The sequence below is a fragment of the Phodopus roborovskii genome, unplaced genomic scaffold (genome assembly GCF_943737965.1).
Source record: "Phodopus roborovskii unplaced genomic scaffold, PHOROB, whole genome shotgun sequence".
NCBI lineage: Eukaryota > Metazoa > Chordata > Mammalia > Rodentia > Cricetidae > Phodopus > Phodopus roborovskii.
In genome coordinates, this window is record NW_026126416.1 from 18,137,451 (window position 1) to 18,160,917 (window position 23,467).

Consider the following 23,467-nt stretch of genomic DNA (forward strand, 5'->3'; position numbering starts at 1 on the left):
TATAAGAATCTATAACAATGTAAGCTGTATAATACTAATATCTCACTATTACTAAAATAATTCACAAGAAGATAGGCTAATCTACCCACATCCCATCTAAACCATACCTTTCCCAACCATACCCTATCCCTGTCTAAAAGAGATACCCGGGTCTAAGCATCACCTTCCATACCCAACCCTAAGAAGATGAATATTATCCCTAAATGCCAAGAGTAGGGAAAGGGGGCATCGTTATCCTAAGATTACTTCCTGCTGAACTGGGATGATGATTGCTCCATGGGATCCTGTAGGAAGAAAATTTTTAGCAACAAAATTTCAACAGGACTGACTGTGACATGTGTAGCTAGTCACTGTGTGGCAGGAAATGCTTGACTAGAGTTCTATCTGAAATTCTGGCCAGGGTGTAATAAGTAGGTGCACCATAACAGCTAATGAGGAGTTGTCTCAAGCAAAATAGTCTCGAACCAGTTTTAGTTCTGGTTCTGGAGCTGTTTGTAGTCCAGATGCATCATGTTGGGTCAAGTGGAAATGACGAAGTGGGGCCCCATCTTCTTTCTGGAGAGTTCAAGGATTGCTGTTAGGAATTGTTATTATTCCTCATGGAAAACATAAACATCTCTGGATGTACCCCTGTCCCTGTCTGCAAGCAAGAGAGCTCTCTGAGCCCCCTCCTCAGCCTTAGTTACCCCAGGTCCAGCCCTGTCTCCACCCCCAATGGGCATGGTCTATGCCACAGGTGCAGACAAGGTCAACATCTCACTACATCTCCCACATATCAAGGGCTTAGTTCGGTGCTCTGGAGTCTCCACAGTTATAGGTCTAGCATTCATGAGTTTCTACAAGCAAAAACTATTTAGTACCATGAACTGTGCTTTACCTTTTATAGGTATAGGTACTGTGTTGTGTGTATGAATGCCACACACCATTGTGGTGATATCTTGCTTGTACAAATAAAGGCTATCTGTGCCCAGCCATCTCACTTCCTGTTTCTGTCCAGCCATCTCATTTCCTGTCTGTCTTTACAAACCTCCAGACCTCTATGGTTAGCTAGAAGCAAGCTCCATTCTCTGATCTTCAAGCAGGCTTTATTTGTACAAGCAAGATATCACCACATACCGTCTTCGAGGAAATAAGTTTGGAAGCAAGGGGAAAGTCTCCTTGCTAACCCTGAAATTCCTCCCCAAATGCTGGCTGAGAACCAATGTCCTTCATCATGGGTCTTTCCTTCATACTTAAGGCATAAACAAAATGACTATCTTGGATAAGGAACATAAGAATCAAATCAGCACTTGGTTGGAGTTAGGAGTAGAGAGCATGGATGTAGGAAGGTTCTTTCCTGGGTGTGGCTGGCCTTGCAGCTGCACAGCCAGATCCTGTCATCACTGCTTCTTCTCTTTCTTATGCCCTTCATAGGCTTTAGATTCAGGTCTAGTAAATGTAGCCCATCTATGTCTCTCTTTCCAGGTGGATTATGATCGAGCACAGATGGTCTTCAGTCCTCCATTGTCAGGGTCCGACACCTACCCCAGAGGCCCCAGCAAACTACCTCAAAGTCAAAGCAAAACAAGCTACTCTTCCAGCAGCCACCAGTATCCTGCCGGGTACCACAAAGCCACCTTGTACCACCATCCTTCCCTGCAAACCAGTTCTCAGTACATCTCCACAGCTTCATACATGAGTTCTCTCAGCATCTCTTCCAGCACCTACCCTCCACCTAGTTGGGGCTCCTCCTCAGACCAGCAGCCCTCCAGGGTATCCCATGAACAGTTCCGAGCTGCCCTACAACTTGTGGTCAGCCCAGGAGACCCCAGGGAATATTTGGATAACTTTATCAAAATTGGAGAAGGGTCAACGGGCATCGTGTGCATTGCAACTGAGAAGCACACAGGAAAGCAAGTAGCTGTGAAGAAAATGGACCTCCGAAAGCAGCAAAGACGGGAACTCCTTTTTAATGAGGTAAATGCTGTGTTTGGATTGCCTCTGTCCCACCAGTGAGATTCATAAAGTAGGATGACCAAGTCAAAAAACACATACATATATGTAGTTTTTAGAAAATTAATATAATGGTTTTTAGAAAGTACCAGTTTGGCCCTTTACCAACAACAGCTCCTGTCACATTTACTGGCATATATGACATAGAAAATCTTTATTATTTTAAGGACTTTATTGCTAGGTGGCTGAATTTATTTTTATAGACTTACATACCTTTTAAACTTTTCTTTGAAACATGGGTTATTTGCCTTAATGACAATAATTGAAACATCACTTTTATTGTATTTGTTGTATATGTACACATTATTTTTATTATATTTGTTATGTCTGTATCAATGAGGAACTTTAAAATAGGTGAGAAGATATGAGTATATGTAACAAAAAACAACATTTTGGAGTATTGTCCATTTAATAACTTTATTAGCAATGGGACGGGGGGAGGGGAGAGATGATCTGACAGAGATGCCAATCTCTGGCAAAGAATGTGCACTCCACATCTCCAGAATACTATATAGATGCTTGACACCTTTGATGTTCTGTTGGGAGTAGTCAGAATTCTCTTATAAGTATACAGAAGTGAATTGATCCATGGACACTGGACCAATGCTCTCAGCTACATTTGAAATCTCATCAATGGAGGCTCTATGAAGCCCATTGGCTTCCCAAATCACTAGTTCCCACAAAATGTTCATTTTAGGTAAACCCTGGAAGCCACACAAAGCTCCAGGTATTTGGGCTTGAGCATCTTGCCTGTATCCTGTTTTTGATTCTTGAAATCTTTTCTTTTTTTTTTTTTTTTCTGAATCACAGTACTATAACAGCTAGGCATGATTTACTACTTAGCACAATCTCTGAAATTCAGCTAGAAGCAGCCACAAGGCAATAACTCCCAGGTAATCTTTCCAGCAAGTAGGCTTGCTTTGGCCTTTATTTTCTTTTCTTTCTTTTTTTTTTTTTTTTTTTTTTTTTTTTTTTGAGACAGGATTTCTCTTTATTGCTTTGGTGCCTGTCCTGGAACTAACTCTGTAGACCAGGCTGGAATCAAACTTACAGAGATCCACCTGCTTCTGCCTCCTGAGTGCTGGAGCTAAAGGCAGGTGCCACCAGCACCTGGCAGCCTTTAAACTTTTTTAAAAGGCTATACCATGTTTAATTTTACACTCTAAATATGTTCTTTATATTCAGACCAATTCTCCCTCAAATCCATCCTAAATCAAGCTGATGTCTTATAAGCCCTCTAATTGTTTACTTCATGGGACTCAGTTACCACCCACTTCCTTAATTACCACCCACTTACTCAGCTTACAGTGACTCCTTGGTGGGTTGACCCACCATAAAGTATGGATAGTGATCTATACAAACCCCTTAGACTTGTCTGATTGCATCTCTCCAAATGTCTCAGTAACCTCCTCTTTGACAAATTTTGCTGTATATCTTAAGGTTTTTATTTTATTTTCCCCTTCCACATTTTATCCCACACATCCCATTCTTATCTTTCCAATGAATGTTTGGCTTGTCATTTTTTCACAAGTATACTCACTTGATTATTTTTTGTTGTCATTATTGTTGATTATTCCTATCTACAGTAAATCCCTGAAGAAATTCCTCAGCACTTATTACCTCTCATTCAAAATATTGATGTGGCCCCAAGAGAAAACATAGCCAGATTTCATCAGCCAAAGTAAATGTGTACCTTTCTCACTCATCCAGGTTGTGATAATGCGTGATTACCACCATGACAATGTAGTTGACATGTATAATAGCTACCTTGTTGGCGATGAACTCTGGGTGGTTATGGAGTTTCTAGAAGGTGGTGCCTTGACAGACATTGTCACTCATACCAGGTAAGACAGATGATTCAAAGTATTACCTCAATGACTTCCTCCATAATTTCTTCATAAATTATTAACACTGTGCACTCAAGAAATACAACCCCCATATTTCTCATTATAAAATCATTCATATATACGCCATTCATTAACTTAGCACCTCCCTCTGCACACACACTCTGGAGGTTACCAATAAACACTGAATCAATCTCAGAAGCCTACTGAGAATTCCACTTTAAAAATAAACAACTGAACTTCTCAACACTATCTTAGAGCTTGGTTATATCCTCCTGAGTTGCCATGCCATGTCCATATGCTAGCTCCATCAGGGCTATCTGAGTATAGAAGGTACAGGCAGAGGGTCAGGCACTGTAATGAACCTTTTAGAAAATAAAAATTCTTAATTCTGGTTGAATAGAACTTGATTGCCTACAGTATGAGAGTTCAGGGACATGAATTTGCACCAATTGCACAAAAGCTATCAAGTGTGGTCACTTTCCTTTGAATGCTATTGGATCCCTGAAGTGCTGAGTGCCAGAATTTATTCTCTGATAACCATGTCCCAGAGACTTCATTTCCTTTATTTGGACCTTTTCTAGACAAGGACTAGAGACATAAACTAGTTCTCCAAAGTTCAAGAAAGTGACATCTCTTGAGCATGAGAAAGCTGTACCTAAGCTTATCTTGTTCCTTTTTTCTTGTTTCCTTTCTAGAATGAATGAAGAACAGATAGCTACTGTCTGCCTATCAGTTCTAAAAGCCCTCTCCTACCTTCACAACCAAGGAGTGATTCACAGGGACATAAAAAGTGACTCCATCCTCCTGACAAGTGATGGCCGGGTAAGGTTTTCCTGTTGGATCCCCTCCAGTTGGGGAATACCTGTCATGGGTATTATTCTCTCTCTTTTTTTAATTTAATTTAGTATTTTACATGTCGATCCCAGTTCCCTCTCCTTTCCTCCCTCCCTTTTACCCTCTCTGCCCCCTCACATGAACCCTGACCTCTCTCCCCTCCCATCCCCCCACCCCAATTACATATGTAGGGCAATGTCATCCAGTTGGTGTCATGTAGATCTGACAGATCATTTGAAGTAGGGACTAGGCCTTCTCTCCTGTCTCTAGGTTAAGGCAGTTATCCCTCCATGGGGGATGTGTTCGCAAGGTCCTTTTGTGCACCAGGGATACATCCTGGTTCCATTGTCTGAGGTCCCTTAGACTGCTGAGTCCTTCTGGCTGAAACCCATATTCAGGGGGCCTGAGTCAGTCCCATGCTGGCTTCCCAGCTACCAGTCTGGGGGGCCCATTAGCTCCTACTTGTTCAGGTCAGCCTTCTCTATGTGTTTCTGCAACCTGGTCTTGTCCTCTCCATCTGCATCTGGATTCTAGTTCAACTCAGTGTTTAGATATGGGTGTTTGCTTCTGTTTCCAACAGGCATTAGATGAGGGCTCCATGGATAAGTTAGTTGTTGATCTCATTATCTGGGAAGGGCATTTATGGTAGCCTTTACACGGATGCTCAAATTGTTAGTTGGCAGCAGTCTTGTAGGTCTCTAGACCTTCTTGAGTTTTCTCTTCAAACCAATATTGGCTCCCTCTTTTATGCTCTCTCTCTCTCTCTCTCTCTCTCTCTCTCTCTCTCTCTCTCTCTCTCTCTCTCTCTCTCTCTCTCCCCCTCGGTATTATTCTCTTAAGCACACTTTCTCACAATTCTCATTTTTGTTAGTCACACATCGCCCACTCCACTTCCCAGAACTTGCAAAGAGGAAATTGCTTTTCCTCTGTGTCATCCTGTTACTCAGAATTACTGGTGACCTGAAGTTGATGGAGAATTTGTATCCTTTACAATGAGTAGGAAGCAATGGAGACTATGGGAATTTCTTTTATCTTTCTACTGCATTCGCTTTTTGTTAGCTAAAAGGAGCTGGCTTTTCTTTGTCTGTATCTACTCTCTTCCTAGCTTCAAGATCTCCTGTGAGAAACATATGACCCAGTCTTCTTGTCTAGTTTGAGAACACTTTATTGAAAGGATAGTTTATCAGTGTGTGAGCAGACATAGAAAAAATCATAAGAAACAAGCATTGTTATTGCCCCATGCTGAAGAATTTGTTGTTTGGGGATGCTTGAAAGGATCTTTGGAAGAGGTCAAAATATCATGAACTTGCGGGGTGAATCTTGAGAATAAATGTCCCCCTCCTGACTGGACTCCTTGTTTCCAATCTCATGCAAAGCATCCATGTAGTCAGAGTATGCTGCTTTCAGAAGGCTCAAAGAAAAAAAGAAAAAGCATCTGGTTTAAAAGGGCAAATAGAAGGCATTGATTGTATTATGTTCCCATGCCCAGATTTCTGCATTTCTCATCAAAATAATCTAAACAATGCATTCTGTGAAATATAGAAGTCAACAGAATATAGCCTACGTGAAAGCCAGAGATAATAGCAAATTCACATTTCAAGGATGTTTCAGGGAGAAGAATCTTGACTCATGAATTGTCACTATGTAGCCCCTCTTCCATGCCTCTGATATTCTCACTGGGGGCAATGAGTTTGGGGTGAAGGTAATTGCCATACCTTTGAGGTATATGTCTTGGATAATCCAGCAACCTCGGAGTGATGGAAAATGTCGATACCACATCAGAATTTTCTCAAGAACAATCAGAGATGAGTTTTAAAAATGCCCACTCATTTTGGCTTATCTAGTTTCATTTTCAACAGCATCTAATCTTTATTATAGATAAATTAGTAAATTTCATAAACTACAGAGCACAAGGATCACTCATAATGCTATTACCTAGCTTCCATATTTCTATGTACATGTATATATGATGTGTGATTTGAGGATTATGCATAAGCAGTCTTAATTACTGTTTTTGTCATGACTCTAGTGAAAACTTTTTTTTTGTTTTTTGTTTTTTTAAGAACAGATCAAAAGCATCCATAAATCAGCTTTGTCACACAACAAACCACTCAAAACAAAGTGACTTAAAACACTTTTCATGTATTTGCTCAAAAATACATGAGTCCGTAGTTGGAGTTTCATAAGCTAGGTCAACTGGTCTCTGCTCCATATGTCACCACCTTTGCTTCTTTACATGTGTGAGCAGCCTACAGCTGATGCTCTTCTTGTAGTTGCTGGCTTTTAACCAGGTTAGAGTGCAGTTTCTCCCAGCTCAGCTGTCTGATCACTCTTCAGCAAGTTTTGATGAGATATGAACATTTTCCATTTAGCTGATGTTATCTCTATCCTATGCTGGAAGCATCCAATAAGAAAGTGATGGAAACCATCAGTTGTAGACTGATCACAAACTGATGGTCTCCATCATTTTTGGAGTTGGCTGGCTTTTAACTGGGGTAGAGTGCTAAAGAGGCCATGTTTCACCTATCTCCTAAAATAGTCACACTGAATAATCACATGTTTCTTGTGACAGTGTTTCCCAACAGGTATCAAGAAGAGCAATCCCTGATACAAACACTATGCATGCACATATGTATTACAACCTTCGTCTTATATCATCTTAGCTAAAGGATGCCACGTGTTCATCCAAGCTCAAATTCAAAGGGTGGAAAATAAACCACCCTCTGCTTTTGTGTAATGTGTCTATGGGTACTCCCATGTATGTGTGTGCATGATTGTATGTATGCTGGTGCATGTGATTATGTGTATACTTGCATGTGACAATCTGGGTCTGATGACTGGGAATTTTCCCTAATTGCCTTCCTCCTTTCATTGAGGCAAGTTTTCTCAATTGAACCCAGATCTTGCTGATATAACTACTCTAGCCAACCAGCTTGTCCCAGGGCATTCCCTGTCTCCACCTTTTAATGCTGGAATTACAGGAGGGCCATCATACTCACACAGCATTTACATAGGTTCTGTGGACCTTCATTACAGTCCTTAGACTTGCAAAACAAGTACTTCCTTCTCTCAGCCCTCTACCCCTGTCTTAAATAGCTCCTCTTGATGAGATAAAGTACAAAGTCATACTGCACAGGAATGCAAGGATGAGTACATGTCTACACAGAAGAGGAGGTATAAGAAGAGGGCAGGAACCCACTCCATCTGACCTGGAGAGCACCAGCACAAGACCCAGGAACACAATACACATCAAGCACTGAAGCAGTCCATGAATCACCTCTATGAATGATACTTGAAGAAACAAAAATAGCCAGGCAGTTTCAGGACAAGCTCTTTCCCAGTGTCTGGAGGTTGGCAGTGGAGCTTCTTGCTGGAAACATAAATTGAAGTCACTCAGGGGACTAAAATAATAGGACATAGTTTAATCAACTTAATGAATTTTTTACCTCTGTTCAATATATGCATTATTAAAGTGCTCAGTTGCTATTCTCAAGGGCAGAACCTGTGTCTCAAACATCCCTGCACCTCTGTGTACCCAGCAGAGCCTACAGGAAGAGAAGTGTGAATGCTACTAATCTTGATGATTTGTTCATACATTTATGTTCTGAATGCTAATTATGTGTTAGAATAGAAGATAGATCCCAAGAATAAATAAAAGAAAGCACTTATTTCATTAAGCTATACCATCTGGGGTTAAGGGGTGTAATAATAAACACATAGATAAAGTAATAAAACAACTATTGTATTGACTTGCTGTAGAAGTTTAGTGGGTAAAATGTTTCCTGCAAAAATACAAAGATAATGAATTTAGATCCCTAGAACACACATAAAAAGCCTGACATAGTGATGCATCTTTGTAATCTCAAACTAGGAGATGGAGGCAGGAGGATCCAAAACCTTGCTGGCCAGCCAGGTTAGCTAAGCAGTGAAAGATCCAGTTTTCAAAAATAAAGTGGAGACCAACAGAGTAGGGCACATAACATTGACCTCCAGCCTCCTCACTTGCACACACAGGTATAGGTAACCACTCTCAATCTGCAGAATAACTGTGAAGGACTTGGTCTATGAAGAATCTCAGACGTCCTCCACAGGTAAAGTCTTAGTTAACCACAAGTATGTATTGCTTGGCAGCTAATTCCTGATCAGCTGTTTTCCCTTCCTTGTTACACTTACCCTTTTCATTGCCATGGTTTCTTACACCTCTCAAATAAGTGTCCTGTCTGAATTCTTGCCTTGGGATGTGCTTTTGTAGGGAAAAACAACTAATGGGGTGCTTATAGATAATGTAATGAGTCTAAGTTCATCCCTCACATAACTTGAAGGAAGAATAAAGGACAAATGGCAACAGATCATCAACCAGTGCCCTTTGACCACTCCATCCCCTCACTAATATGTTACCAACACTCAACACGAATCCAGTATCTCCTCACCAAGGATTTGCCCCTTGCATATGTTGTTTCCAACTGCTCACTGAATGGACTGATATTATTAGTCACGTTCCCTTGGTCATTTTTTACTTTGTCTCTTATGTAGCATTTTACAATTAAAAAATGGCTTAAAGATAATCACACAAAGACATTTTTTAAGTACACAGAGATTTGAGCATATTAAATAAATTGCTTTCTCTGAAATTTGCCCTGTTCTCCGTCTATGTCCCCTTCCTGTTAGTCCTCAGTAGGATGTATAACAAGAAGTCGTACAGTCAGCTTTCATATCTCCTTTAATAATGCTATAAACACTAGAAAATTAATGTTTGACTCTCTGTGCTCTGTCTGATGGTAGGAGAAGAAATGAGAGCCTGCCATTGTCTTAGATGTGGGTGCTTAGAAAACCACCCAGTCTCCTTAATGCAGTCACCCAGAGGAGATGTGGCTTGTTCCAGAAGAACACACTTGAGGGAGTCACAGTTCAGAGTTCAGATACAACTCTTCTCTTGTTGCTATCCCAAGTTAATGTATATGAGCTCCTACCACTCTTCTTGGAGTTGGTGTTTAATGAAGTGGACCTTAAGCAGCATTGCTCTCACCATCATCAAACTGGCCCTTTCTATTCCTTATCTCACTTTTGTTGTCCCTTGCTATTGCTCTTTGTAAATCAGAAGTTCTCAGACTCTCATGAGCACTAGAAACCAGTAGAGAAAATGAAAATAAAACTACTTCCTGGGTTGTGTCTCGAGGGATGGCAATTAAACCAGGCTAAGTGGTACCCAGGAACCTTCATTGCTAACAAACTGCCAAGTGAGGCTGAAATTACATGTGTTAAGGGCTACCTGCCTTGTAGGAAACATACAAGGAGTCTTCACAAAGGCAGTCACCTATGGCCTTAAAACGTGCAGCAAAGGCAGAATTCCCTACTTTACACAATTCTAGAGCATGAGTTTTTGTCATTTACTTTTAGATCTACAATTGTCCTGGGGTGGACTTTCTTTTGCACACACCTCCAACCTGCATCTTTTTGTGGAGCCCATTTCCTAGATAGGAAATGTCAGAGGTGGCTGGGATAGCAACAAGAGAAGAGTAGTATCTGAACTCTGAACTGTGATGCCCTCAAGTGTGTTCTTCTGGAACAAGCCACATCTCCTCTGGGTGGGCAGTGCACTTCCTCCTGTTCTTAGCATAACTGCATTAAGAGACTGAATGGTTTTCTAAGCACCCACATCTAAGACAAGACTCATCTTAGAGCCATGTGATTTGCCTCTGAGATCTGCCCACAGTGCTTTATTATACTTATTATTTGAGATCTCATTATCTACTTGCAGATTTATTTGGACAAATGTTGTGTGCAATTATGCTTTTTTTGAAAACTGTCTCTTTTATGTGCTTGGATAAGTTGAAAAAAATCATACAAAGCACATATACTCCTGCAGAAGAAGAGTAGAGCTAACTGCATAGCAGTTCCTTGACTTACACATTTTGTCAGAGAAATAATTAAGATCCCAGATTTTGAAGAGTGTAAGGTGAGGTGAGTGTGAAGAGAGAAATCCATAGCAAGATACTGAGAATAAAAAGTACCAGTGTCCTAATGCTCAAAATCAAACCTTTGTCATTCAGGTTTCTGATATGTGTATCAAATTAAATGTATTATGCCATAATTGTGACCACCCATTTTGACACATGTGACACTAACAAAATGGAATACTATTAATCTGTTAAGGTAAGTGAAATTATGATCTTTAGGAACAACTAACCCTGTACCATATATGTGCACATGATGACACATTAACACGTTCACAAACATACACATATGCACATAAAGAGAAAATTATAATATTCTAAAGCTTATACTCAGACTTTCGTAAAATTTACTACTTATTAGGTTCTTTCTTAAACTCTCTATTTTAATTTAATCCATTAAATTTAATCTTTTTGAATCATTTAAACATTGTCAATAAAAGTTGAACTATGTTACTTCAAAGTATAACTGAAACCATTAACAATTCAGTCTGTCATATTTAGATACCAGCCCCTTCCTCTTGCCTCCTACCTCCTCTCTTTCTTGTGGTAGTCTCTGGGAGGAAGGAGAATATGATATGTGTAACTTCAGGGTGTGGTACGTGAAACACACCTTCTTATTTTTCTCTGGTCTTTGCCTTGGTAAATATAGATTCTCTTGATACCTGGCCTGGCACCCACTGGAGATTAATTGGTCCATAGGGAGCTGGGCTGTTTAGGAGGATACATCTGCAGGTTTTCAAGTCTCTAGCCTTTTCTTTTGGATGAGAACTCTGTCTTTGTGTAAGAACGCTCCTATTCTCCCACTAAAATTTGAAGAAACTTCTGTATGCCTGAGTATAGCATGCAAACTGTAGGAGTCAGCATCCCGTTCCAAAGCCTATTTCTACCCACACCATGGGTTCTCTTTCCAAAGAAGAGCCAGCACTAATACTCAATTGATTTTTAGGAGTATATCTACACTAATTATCAAAATATTACAGTAATTTTGTGCTAGTTGACTACAGCTACTACTTCAAGCTCTTAGATTATCGGTGATGGCCCCAACCACACCTAAGGACTTGCCTAATCTCATTAAAAATGGTGTTCGCCCATCTAGACTCTAGATACTAGTTGATGCACACACACACACACACACACACAGAGAGAGAGAGAGAGAGAGAGAGAGAGAGAGAGAATTAGAGATCTTCTTCCTCTAATTTGTGCTACAGACTGTACTGAAGCCTACTGTTATTTGCAAGGGAGTTTGGAAATGACTTGGTAGAAAGGATAATGAGGAACAATACAGTATAACTATTTTCTCCCCCTTTAGAAAATAACCTCAGATTAAAAGCCTTTTTACTCCTCTTTACCACAGTACTTTTAGAAAATAACAATAAGGGCTATGGATCAGCCATCATTGATTATTATAGCAAATTCCCATCCCTCCATCTCTTCAGAGGCTCTGTCACCAACTGCCCTCTATTTTTTTCTTTTTTTATTTTACTTTTTTAAACTATTTTTTCTTATTTTACATATCAATCCCTGTAACGAGTATGGTTTTTCCGCCTGCCGCTGTCTGGTTTTGACCTGCCACCGCGCCAGCCCCAAATAATGTACAGAGATTCTGTATTTTATATTATACTGTTGGCCAGTTACTACTTTCTTATCGGCTAGCTCTGTCTTAAGTATTAACCCATTTGTGTTAATCTATGTATTTTCACGTGGTCTTCTTACCCGGAGCCGGCTGCCGCATACTGTTCTCTCCGGGCTCTCCATCTTGACTCCCCCTTCCTATTTCCTCTTTCCTCGTCTCCTAGTCCCTCCTATCTTCCTTTCCTATTGGCCAACAGTGCTTTATTATTAACCAGTATGAGAAACATATACAGAATGACATCTCCCATCAAATCCCAGTTCCCTCTCCCTCCCATCCTCCCATGTCCCCCCCATCCCTATTTCCATCCCTTTCCTCACCCACTCCACAGGGAGGGTGATGCCTTCAAGGATGGATCAACAAAATCTGTCAAGTCATTTGAAGTAGTGATTAGGCCCTCCATCCTTTCTCTAGGTTAAGGGAGTATCCCTCCATTGGGAATGTGCTCCAAAAGCCCTTTCCTGCACCAGGGATATACCCTGGTTCCACTGTCAGAGACCCCATAGTTGAGACCCATGTTCAGGGGGTCTGTGTCAGTACAATGCTGGTTCCCCAGCTGTCAGTTGTGGGTCCATGAGATCCCCTTTGTTCAGGTCAGCTGTCTCTGTAGGTTTCTGTAGCCTGGTCTGACCACATTGCTCATCACTCCTCCCTCTCTGCATCTGGATTCCAGTTCAGCTCAGTGTTTAGCTATGGGTGTCTGCTTCTGTTTCCATCAGCTATTAGATGAGGTCTCCATGATGGCATATAAAGTAGTCATCAATCTCATTATCAAAGAAGGGCATTTAAGGTAGCCTCTTCACTATTGCTCAGATTGTTAGTTGGGGTCATCTTTGTTGGTCTCTGAACATTTCCTAGTGTTAGTTTTCTCTTCAAAGCTATAATGGCTCCCTCTATCATGCTATCTCTTTTCTTGTTCTCATCTATTCATCCCCTAACTCAGTCTTCCTGGTCCCTCATGTTCTCCTCTCCCCTTTTATTCCTCAACTACCTCTCAACCCACTGTCCCCTACTTCCAATATGCTCAGGAGATCTTGTTCCTTTCCCCTTCTGTGAGGGACCTTGTATGAATCTCTTAGGTTCCTCCTTGTATCCTATCTTCTCTGGCATTGTGAATTGTAGTCTAGTGATCCTTTTCTCTATGTCTAAAATCCATATATGAGTGAGTACATACCTTGTTTCTCTTTTTGTGACTGAGTTACCTCACTCAGGAGGGTTTCTTCAAGTTCCTCCCATTTGCCTTTGAATTTCAAGATTCCATTGTTTTCTCCCACTGAGTAAGTAGTAGTCTATGTAAATATGGCACATTTTCTTCAGTTGAGGGCATCTAGGCTGTTTCAAGGTTCTTGCTATTACACATAATGCTGTTATGAACACAGTTGAACAGATGTCTTTGCTGTATGGATGTAGATCATTTGGATATATGCCTAAGACTGGAATTGCTGGGTCCTGTGGTAGACTGATTCCCATTTTCCTGAGGATCTGCCATATTGATCTCCAAAATGGCTGTACAAGTTTGCACTCCCACTAGCAGTGGAGGAGTATTCCCCTCTCTCCACATACTCTCCAGCATAAACTGTCATTGATGTTTCTGATTTTAGCCATTCTGATGGGAGTAAGGTGGGATCTCAGAGTTGTCTTGATTTGCATTTCCCTGATGGCTAAGGGTGTTGAGCACTTTCTTAAGTGTCTTTCAGCTATTTTAGATTCCTCTAATGAGAATTCTTTATTCAGTTCTATTCCCCACTTTTTAATTGGATTATATGGTGTTTTAGTGACTAGCTTCTTAAGTTCTTTGTATATTTTGGAGATCAGCCCTCTGTCAGATGTGGGGTTGGTGAAAATCTTTTCCTCTCTTTCTCTATTATCTTCAATACTTGTCTGTCCATGAATGGCCTCTTCCACTCTATAAATGTGTTATTCAGTACAGGGTGCCAGTTAAAAGCCAGAAGTCTGGTTCTCTCATCTACTACCTCTGTTTTTTGTTTATTTTTTTTTCTTTTTCTTCAGTAAGCTATTTTAGGCTTTGATTATTTATCTGTAAGATAGAGATAACAGTATTCTCTGTCTTGTTAGGGAAGTAATTCCAACTTGTGGGTCATTACCCCTGGAGGTTGTGTTGAATAACCCATTCTCAGGAGTTGCCTAAGACCACTGGAAAACAAAGATATTTACATTATAAGTCATAAAAATAGAAAAAGTACAGCTATGAAGTAGCAATGAAAATAATTTTACGGCTAGGCGCTCACCATGACAGAAGGAACTGCATTAAACTGTATTAAAGGGTCATGACGTGATGCAGGTTATAGATGGAAGTTTCTCTCCCATCCAGTCCCACAGCCATTCAGTCCCAACTAAACACACAGATATTGATTATAAACAGTTTTGACTTTGCTCATGCTTATTACTAACAAACTCCTACAACTTAATTAACCCATAATTGTTATCTATGTTTACTCATGTGGCTTGGTACCTTTCCTCAGTAAGGCATTCTCATATTGCTCCTCTGCATCTGGCTGGCAACTGTGTCTCTGCTTTCCTCTCCCAGAATTCTCCTAGTCTGGTAGCTCCACCTATACTTCCTGCCTGTACTGGACAATCAGCATTTTATTAAACCAATATGAGTGACAAATCTTTGCAGGGAACAACAAAAGTATCCTACATCAGTGGTTGGGAGCCACTCTGCCAGGGTGTTTTGTGAAGAGTTGAGTAATATATGTATATGAATCACTTCCTGGCATGTATGAACACACAAGAAGATTGAGCTAGAATGTACTAATTTCCTAGAGTAACAGTAACAAATCACCACTGAATAAGCAGCTGAATTCTTATTCTGTCTGACAGAAATTCATCCTTTCTCAGTTCAGGAGGCCAGAAACCCAAAACCAAACTGTTAGAAGACTGGTTCCTTATAAAATTAAAAAAAATATTATAATCCCCTCTCCTATTTTCTGGAAGTTGCTAGTAGTCCTCAGTGTTCTATGCTTTTCAGATCAAATGCTCACATAACTGCCTGGTTTTCCATCTTCATTCCATACCTTTTTGTCTTATACTCCACATCTGTTTGAGCATTTGAGTCAGTGGCTCCTTGACCTTACCTAATGTGGTATGACCTTAGTTTTGTTAATAAAATTAACATGAATCCCATAATTTGACACTTCCAATAAACATATTTGTTTTATGTGATATACGTGTATATATTATAAAAGGGGGCTTGTTGTCCTATGTGATGGAGGTTGGATCATTCAACAATGGCTTTCTACATGCATGAAAAGCAGGAAATTTGGCAGTCCTCACCTGATGCTGAAGGCTAGGAGGTTCCCACAGAATCAAGGTATTAATTACATATTGAATGGCTGGTACCACTTTCTAGTTCAGTTCTTCTGTTGCTGTGGTAAATACCATGAGAAACTGAAACTTAGAGGAAGAAAGGTTTTATCTGACTTATACTTGCAGTTCAAAGCTAACCATTGGGAAAAGCCAGGACTGAAACTCAATGCAAGTGTGTGTGGGAGCATTGCTTGCTGCTCACTCTCTGGCTTGCTATCTCACAGGCTCAGGCTTAGCTAGCTTTCTTCTACAGCTCAGGACCACCTGCTTAGGAATGGAGCCACCACAGTGGGCTGGCCCCTCCTGCATCAATTAATACTCAAGACAATTCCCCACAGATATGCCCACAGGCCATTCTGCTCTAGACAACTCCTCATTGAAAGCCACCCTCTTGGATGATTGTAGTCTGTATCAAATTGACAAAGACAACTACAGTATGAAATATGACTATATATCCATATTTACAAGTGAGATTACATTCTGAGGTCTTAAACACACACACACACACACACACTAATTAATAAATAAATTAAAATGTTTAAATAAATTTGAAAAGCTTTGGGGTGTGAGGAGATTGCTTAATAGGTTATATGTCTGTGCAAGCATGAAGACCTGAGATGAGATCCCCAGCACCCAAGAAAAAAGCCAGGCATGGCTGTGCATGGCTAGCACAGAGCGGCAGAGACAAGAGGATCCTAGAGTTCCTAGCCAACTAGAGAGCTCCAAATTCAATTAGGGCTTCTGCCTCAGAAGAAGATAGAATGTTACAAAGAAAGACACCATCCATTGACCTCTGGTATCCATGAATGTGCATACACAGGTGTTTACACACACACACACACACACACACACACACACACACACACCACCACCACCACCACCACCACCACCACCACCTTTTTTAATTCATAGCTGAAAATACAGGGATGTTGGGGTTCTGTTGTCTTAGACAAGTACTGTACCACTTAGCTAAATTCCTAGTCCAAATGACAAGTTTGGATATAGAAGGAAAAAAGGTATCTAGCAAAACCTGAAACTAGGAATCTGAGAATATGAAACACATAAGAAGATCCTGGAGAAAGGTTAAGAGAAGCTCAGAAGACTATATGAAGAATGGCCAGAGATAAATCACATCCGAAGGACAGAATATACTTTAATCTATAATAATTTTAACATTGGATGGCCATTCTCAACCATCTCTAAGCAGTGCTGACACTATACACTTACTTGGATTCTATTGTCACTATCAGGGCTAAGTTGCCCATTGATGTTCTGTCTATGAGACCTTCCATAGCTCAGAGTAGGTCACCATGACTAGGAGCTGTGCCTTCCAGCTATAAATGGAGTCCTGAGCATTTAGTGTCCATATATTGGCAGGTGTCTCACAGTGCAGTTTGTTCTGCAACATGTTCTCAAGAATGCTAGAGTTCTTTGTAAGAACTTTCAGAGTACTTCACGATGTCGAAGACAAATTAGATAATACTCACACCGAGTCCTTGGACTAACTACTTTAAATGGCTGACAGCCAAGTGCTGACTCCCAGTTTATTTGCCTAAATACACCCCTGCATGGGCACTTTGACCACCATGGGCAAAGGAGCTAAAAGCAAAGAGAAGGGAAGCCGGCACTGCTGTGAAGATGTTGCACTATGGAAAGCATGGAAAAGATGATGGTTGTCTGAGTCATATCACGGTGCATAAGAATCTAAATGTGTTCAAGCCAAAGCATCTGAGCTTGTAGCAGCAACATGAATCACATTTCTACAGAGAACATCAACTCAGCTACATGAAAACATCATCTGTCATGTCATTGTGAGTTTGAGAAATATGTTGTTTGGGAGTATATTTAACTTGTAAAGGTTACCTGTGCTTGTCCTATAATTTCATAAGAGGTAAAAATAGCTGCAGGAGTTCAGATATTTGAAGGCAAGATGGATGAGAAAGTTTCTGGCAACTTCTTTGCTATCTTTGAGTCCCAGTGGTGAATTTGAATGAATTTCTTTGTCACTATTTCTTAGATCTGTGTATATATGTCTACTTCTTATGGGCAGAGTTTGCCAAGTATTACTTTCCTGCTTTCCTTTCCCTTTCAGATAAAGTTGTCCGACTTTGGTTTCTGTGCTCAAGTTTCCAAAGAGGTGCCAAAGAGGAAATCACTGGTGGGTACCCCATACTGGATGGCACCTGAGGTGATTTCTAGGCTACCTTATGGGACAGAGGTAAGTAGGTGACAAACAATTGTTTGGACCCTGGGATCTGTTCATGGGTGCAGTGGTCCTGACTGGAAATTAAGGAACGTCTGGCTCCATAGTTGATCCCCAACATTGGGGATTTGTTGGCTCAGAGGTGCTGTGACAGAGGGAACACTGATCCCATTGAAGACATCACCACAACATTTACTCAGTGGCTTTCCCTGAATTGCTACTGGAAAGAGGAAAGGGGATCATGGAGTTACTAAATAGTGGTTCCATTCCCAATAGAAAGCTCTAAAGAAAAAATAACTGGAAGGGTGACTGAAGTCATGCAGACATGCTTCAGAAAAGGGGAAGAAGTATAGAAAGTACCACTGGAAATATAGTAGAAAAAGCACGCATGTATATTGTAACATTTGAAATACAGATTAATTTAAATGAGGGAGGGTGAGGCAGACAGGCTTTCTCGGCATGGAACAGTGTGAGCAGAACCTTAGAGGCACTCAAAGACTGAGCATAGTGTTTCCTTCCATGCACTGTGGTGTAGATGGCAATGGCAGGTGGTTTGTATTGACGAGTGAGCGATGCCTAAATGAAATCAGGCTTGGCACTCCTCTTTTTCTGGGGCCTTAGATGAGGACCCGGCTTGTTTTACTCACTGTAGTCCCCAGAAATAAACCTCAGTGACAGTAACAAGAGATAAAGGAAGGATGCAGAGAGCAGATTAAAGTGCAATGAGGCCATAGCAGCAGCTGGCTTAAAGGGCTTTACAGAGCCATTGTCCTGGCCTCCCCTCCTCCAGCTTCCCATTCCTTACTCAGAACTGCTTGACATTTTTTCCTTTTCCTCAGTCACTGAAAATAGTTTATGAAGCAGGAGTTTGTGGGGTTGATTTAAAATAATAAATATAGAAGTGGAAAAAGTGGGTGGGGAAAGAACTCTGTAAAACTCAAACTTGTAGAAGTACAAGAGTACACCATATGTGATACAAAGTAGATCCTTGAAGTTTGCTTTAAACATGCCAACAGACTTTCTCAGCTTCTTATGGTTCAAATATACCTTTCTTCTCTGGCCAAGACATATTTCACCCTACTGACTACCATGGCTGATCTGGATGGCTAGGCGATATTCCTTTCCTCACTCACCACTCCATGTGGGCCCTCCCAAAGCTTGGTTGAAAAGGATGTTCTTCCAAGAATAGAGGAGGATCAGTCTTTGGTCAAGGGTATATAAGTAGCTGTGATCCCCCAATAGAACTTTTTCTCTTTTCATAATGTAAAAGTTGGGGTTTGTCTTTCTTTTTTATCTAAGATGGTATTCAGTTAGCACAGAGCTTAACAGGATAAAAATTAAATCTCTAGACTTGAGAAGGGTATATTTTTATATCTAATGAACTGGTAGAGACTTCACTAGAGGTATCTTTAAAAAGTACACAGGGCCTAAGAAGCTGGACAGCAACATGTTTGGGAGAGCATACTGCTTTTGCAGAAGTTCTGGGTTCATCTCTCAACACCTACATCAGGCTGCTCACAACTGCCTGTAACTCAAGTTCCAGAGGCTCTGACATCCTGTTTGGCCTCTGAAATCACCTATCCCTACTCACACACACATTAGAAAAATGATAATATAATAATTACACACGTAAATTTGTATCATAAAGTTTAAAATTCATTTCTAAAACTAATTAATTTGTGCATAAATATGGACCTGATGGGTTTCACAACACAACCAGAATTCCAGAATGTTCTCCATTCCTGACTTAACGAGTGAATTGTGCCTAACAGGTGGACATCTGGTCCCTCGGGATCATGGTGATAGAGATGATTGATGGTGAGCCCCCCTATTTCAACGAGCCTCCTCTTCAGGCAATGCGGAGGATCCGGGACAGTTTACCTCCAAGAGTAAAGGACCTACACAAGGTGAGGATTGGTGTATGCTGCTATGTCCAGAATAGCTCCTGGATTTATTAGCCTCCTTGACTATTAAAGACGGACATATTCAATCTGGTGGGCCTGATTTGGGGGTAAGGGTTTTGAACTTAGCCACCTAGATTCATATCTATGTTTTTCTGTGCATTTATGGCGCAAGTGACTCCACAGCTCCAACCACAAAGTTTTTCATCTATAAGCGGGATGTTGCCCACTCTTCTCTCAAAGAGCTGATGAGAGGTGAATTAGATTCTCCCTCCAGCATGTTCTTATTGAGTAGTTGGTACCTGCTGGGGACTTCTAATTGTTAAGGATATTCAGATTTCTTGACTCGTGTAAAGCTTGCATTCTAAACAGAGAAGAAGGTAATACAATTTACACCAATAAATTAAAAATAGTCAATGGATGCTATGAAAAACATGAAGTACTATGAAGAGATCAAATGTACAAGATGGAAGACTAGGAGCTGCTTTAGCATGAAAAGCCAAGGTTGCCATTTAATGAATGTTTCAACTAAAACAAATGCAAAGAAGGCATTGGTCAGGCAAAGATCTGGAAGAAAAATGTCCCATGTAGGAAAAGCATCAGATACAAGGACCTGAAGCCAAGGAAGAAGGCCTATATGTTGCAGCAACACAACAGGACATTAGGATAGAACATTCCAGATAAATAGGCAGAAGCTACATCATGGAGGGAGAGGAAGGGCATGTTCATACCAAGGACCAATGAATGTGGTTTTCATATGTTACAATACTTAGCAACTGGGACTAAGCTAAGGCTTGTGGTTATTCCAAGAGTTGCCCTGCTAGCTCAAAGCTCCCTGTAAGACCTGACATTTCAAGGTTAACCTCAACCTAATCATATATCTATTTACCTGCTTTATAACAGACAGAACACCTGGCTGCTTTTTAGAGAAGTTTGGAACAGTAGAAGCTCCCCATTTCCTCTCACCTATTACTGAAAATAGCTCAGAGAATTGTTAGTATAGCTTGTGCAGAAATTCAGCAAAAAGGAAACGATAAGAATGCAGTAAAAGTTTGAAATTTTTGCTAGATTGAATTAAGATTAACCAATGAAAATTAACTAAAAGTCGGTTGTGTAAAAACAACTATACACCCATTAGAATTACGTGCTAATGAATTCACAAAGATATATTTACTTCTAAGGCTAAAAGCTAGAAAAAGCCCAGGTTTGTTTTCCAAATTAATAGTCTATGGAATAATTGGATAGCCACACAAAAACTAAAACAATGAAACAAATAATAAAAAAAAATCCCAAAAATGCAATGTTGAGTGAAAATAATCCAGTGAAGGATAACAGTATATAAATATATGTGTTTATATGTATATTTATATGTATAATATATTTATGTGTATATATTTATGCTGTATAATTATTTACATGTTATATAAACACATGTGTATATGTGCATACAGAATTATATGTGTAGTTTATACATATAGTACATACATATAAATTATATGAATACATATATAATTATATATGTATGCATGTATATAATTTTTACAAAACTTAAAAGCAGGCAAAAACTAATGTAATCCAGTAGAAGTAAGGGTACTCATTTTGTAGGTATTTCTAAGAAGAAGCCTGCGGCACCCTCTTAGAATTACAGATATATTGTAGATCCCAATAGAGGTACAGAGTAAACAGATGTCAACAAATGATAAGTAAATCAGGACATTAATCTAATGGTGTTTATCTCCTAGTAGCATCTGACAGATGTCAGAAAAGTCAGCTTTACAAAAATTAAACAGAAATGTCTGTGTTGACTAACCTGATGGAAATGTGCTTCCTTCTGTGAAAGGGGGAGGATTGTCCCCCAAGCACTATTTCATGGTCACAGTCAACTTTCTCACACATTCCACCAGTGTCTATATAATCCAGACACAACAGTTGCTTTCATTACTTACTATCATTATTTTATTTAATAATTACTCTATCCTTTACCCTCTGTTTCAATTTTTGAAAACAATTATGATAGCACATATTTTCTTCTTCTGTATCTTTCTCATTCATTCTATATACAATTTGAATTAATTGATGAGAGCAGTAGGGACATCATTTAAAGACACAGTTCGGGGCTTCTGTGCTCGTCCTTAGTGTTGTGTCTCTTCTTTTCGTAGGTTTCTTCCATGCTCCGAGGATTCCTGGATCTGATGTTGGTGAGGGAGCCCTCTCAAAGAGCCACAGCCCAAGAACTTCTTGGACATCCATTCTTAAAATTGGCAGGTCCACCATCTTGCATCGTCCCCCTCATGAGACAATACAGGCATCACTGAGCAATTCATAGTGGAGACAAATCTAGGCGAAGACATGAGAATTATTCAGGAGAACAAGAGGAAAAACCCACAGAACATGTAAAAGCCTGTGCATTCTAAACCAGCTGATTGGTGGGACAGTGTGATGACCTGACCGGCAGGGTTTACAGACCAGGGCATCTTCCAGTGTCTTAAACAGGCATCTCTCCACTGACAGCTGATGTGGTCATTTGGAGCATGGCTTTAATAAGTCATCATTACACATTTTCAGCCCTTCATCCAGCGCATCAGAAGGACTCCGTACAAACCCCTTTATGATGATATATCCTAGCCACATGCAGGGTACCGCATAGGATTTTCTATATTGAAAGAATACTTTTCTGGCAAAAAATAATAATAAGAAAGAAAGAAAAGAAAAGAAAAAGCACTTTTTTCTTAATGGTAGCAGTGTAATGTATTTTACAATGAATTTGTAATTTTTCTGTACGATAGTTTTGATAATTTATAGTACTTTGATGTCACGTAGCCATTGTCTCGGTTGAAGTAATACTTGTTTACTAGCAGACATTTGAACAAAACCTTTCCTACTTTTTTATCCCTTTCAGAAAACCAACGGTTCTTTAGGAACTTTGAATACTAAATGACCCTCAGTCACCGTCAGCTTTAGCAGAAAAATCTTTCTTATCCTAACAAGTGTCTTATGTAATGGAAGGAAAGTTAAGAGTGATGATGATGGTATGGACATTTCATTTCCCCAACCAAATATAATGAAATAAAATTTGAGCCACAGAATCACCAAACAATTCCTTGAGAGAATGTCATTTTCCTTCAAGGATTCTGGTAACACACCAGTTTTTGAAGAACAAGGTATTTCCCTTGATGCCCACATTTAAATAAGCATGGCATTCCTTGTAGCCAAATTTTCCTCCCAGGGAGCAATTTTAGTGCTGGGATCATTGAACTCAGTTCCCCAGGTAGAATGTTTTGGTGAGACCATGGAAATCCCAGGCTCACAAGAGGAGAGTGAACAAGGCAAGCTGTTTGGTTTTGTTTGTCGCTGTTTCTAGGACTCTGTATGCTAGCACACCAAACTCTTGTCTGTATTTATCTTCATGCCGTGGTATTAATCACTGTTATTCATGTATTGTGCTTGAAGTCTGAACGGATGATAGAGGGTGAATTAGCAAGGGGGTACTTTACCAGGTATGGTCTAACCATTGGTGACCATGTCATAATGTGTTTTCAACATAAGGAGAGTTGTGCTGCTGTCTAGATCTTCTTGAATGTTGATAAAAATGAATGACTACTACAATACATTTTGTGTTGCTTGTTGGATGAATTTGCATGTTAACTGTAGGCCAATATAGATTTGCCTTTAAAACTCTGGAAGCACTACATAGTCATCATTAGTTTCTATTAATTATGCATCAGACAAAAGCCATTTGTTACCAAACTGGAAAACCAGAGACTTTACTTCTTGAC

General features: G+C 40.0%; 1 protein-coding gene across 1 annotated transcript in view; it reads left to right on the forward strand.

The window, feature by feature from the left end:
• Pak5 (p21 (RAC1) activated kinase 5) overlaps positions 1-22,047 on the forward strand; it is an 84,720-nt gene extending 62,673 nt beyond the window's left edge. The window contains exons 3-8 of the mRNA XM_051183298.1: positions 1,465-1,956; positions 3,703-3,836; positions 4,535-4,661; positions 17,680-17,805; positions 19,563-19,697; positions 21,851-22,047. Of these exons, the coding sequence (XP_051039255.1) occupies positions 1,465-1,956; positions 3,703-3,836; positions 4,535-4,661; positions 17,680-17,805; positions 19,563-19,697; positions 21,851-22,006 (1,170 nt within the window). The 3' untranslated portion in view covers positions 22,007-22,047. The remainder of the gene's footprint in view (positions 1-1,464; positions 1,957-3,702; positions 3,837-4,534; positions 4,662-17,679; positions 17,806-19,562; positions 19,698-21,850) is intronic.
• The last annotated feature ends 1,420 nt before the right edge of the window (positions 22,048-23,467 follow it).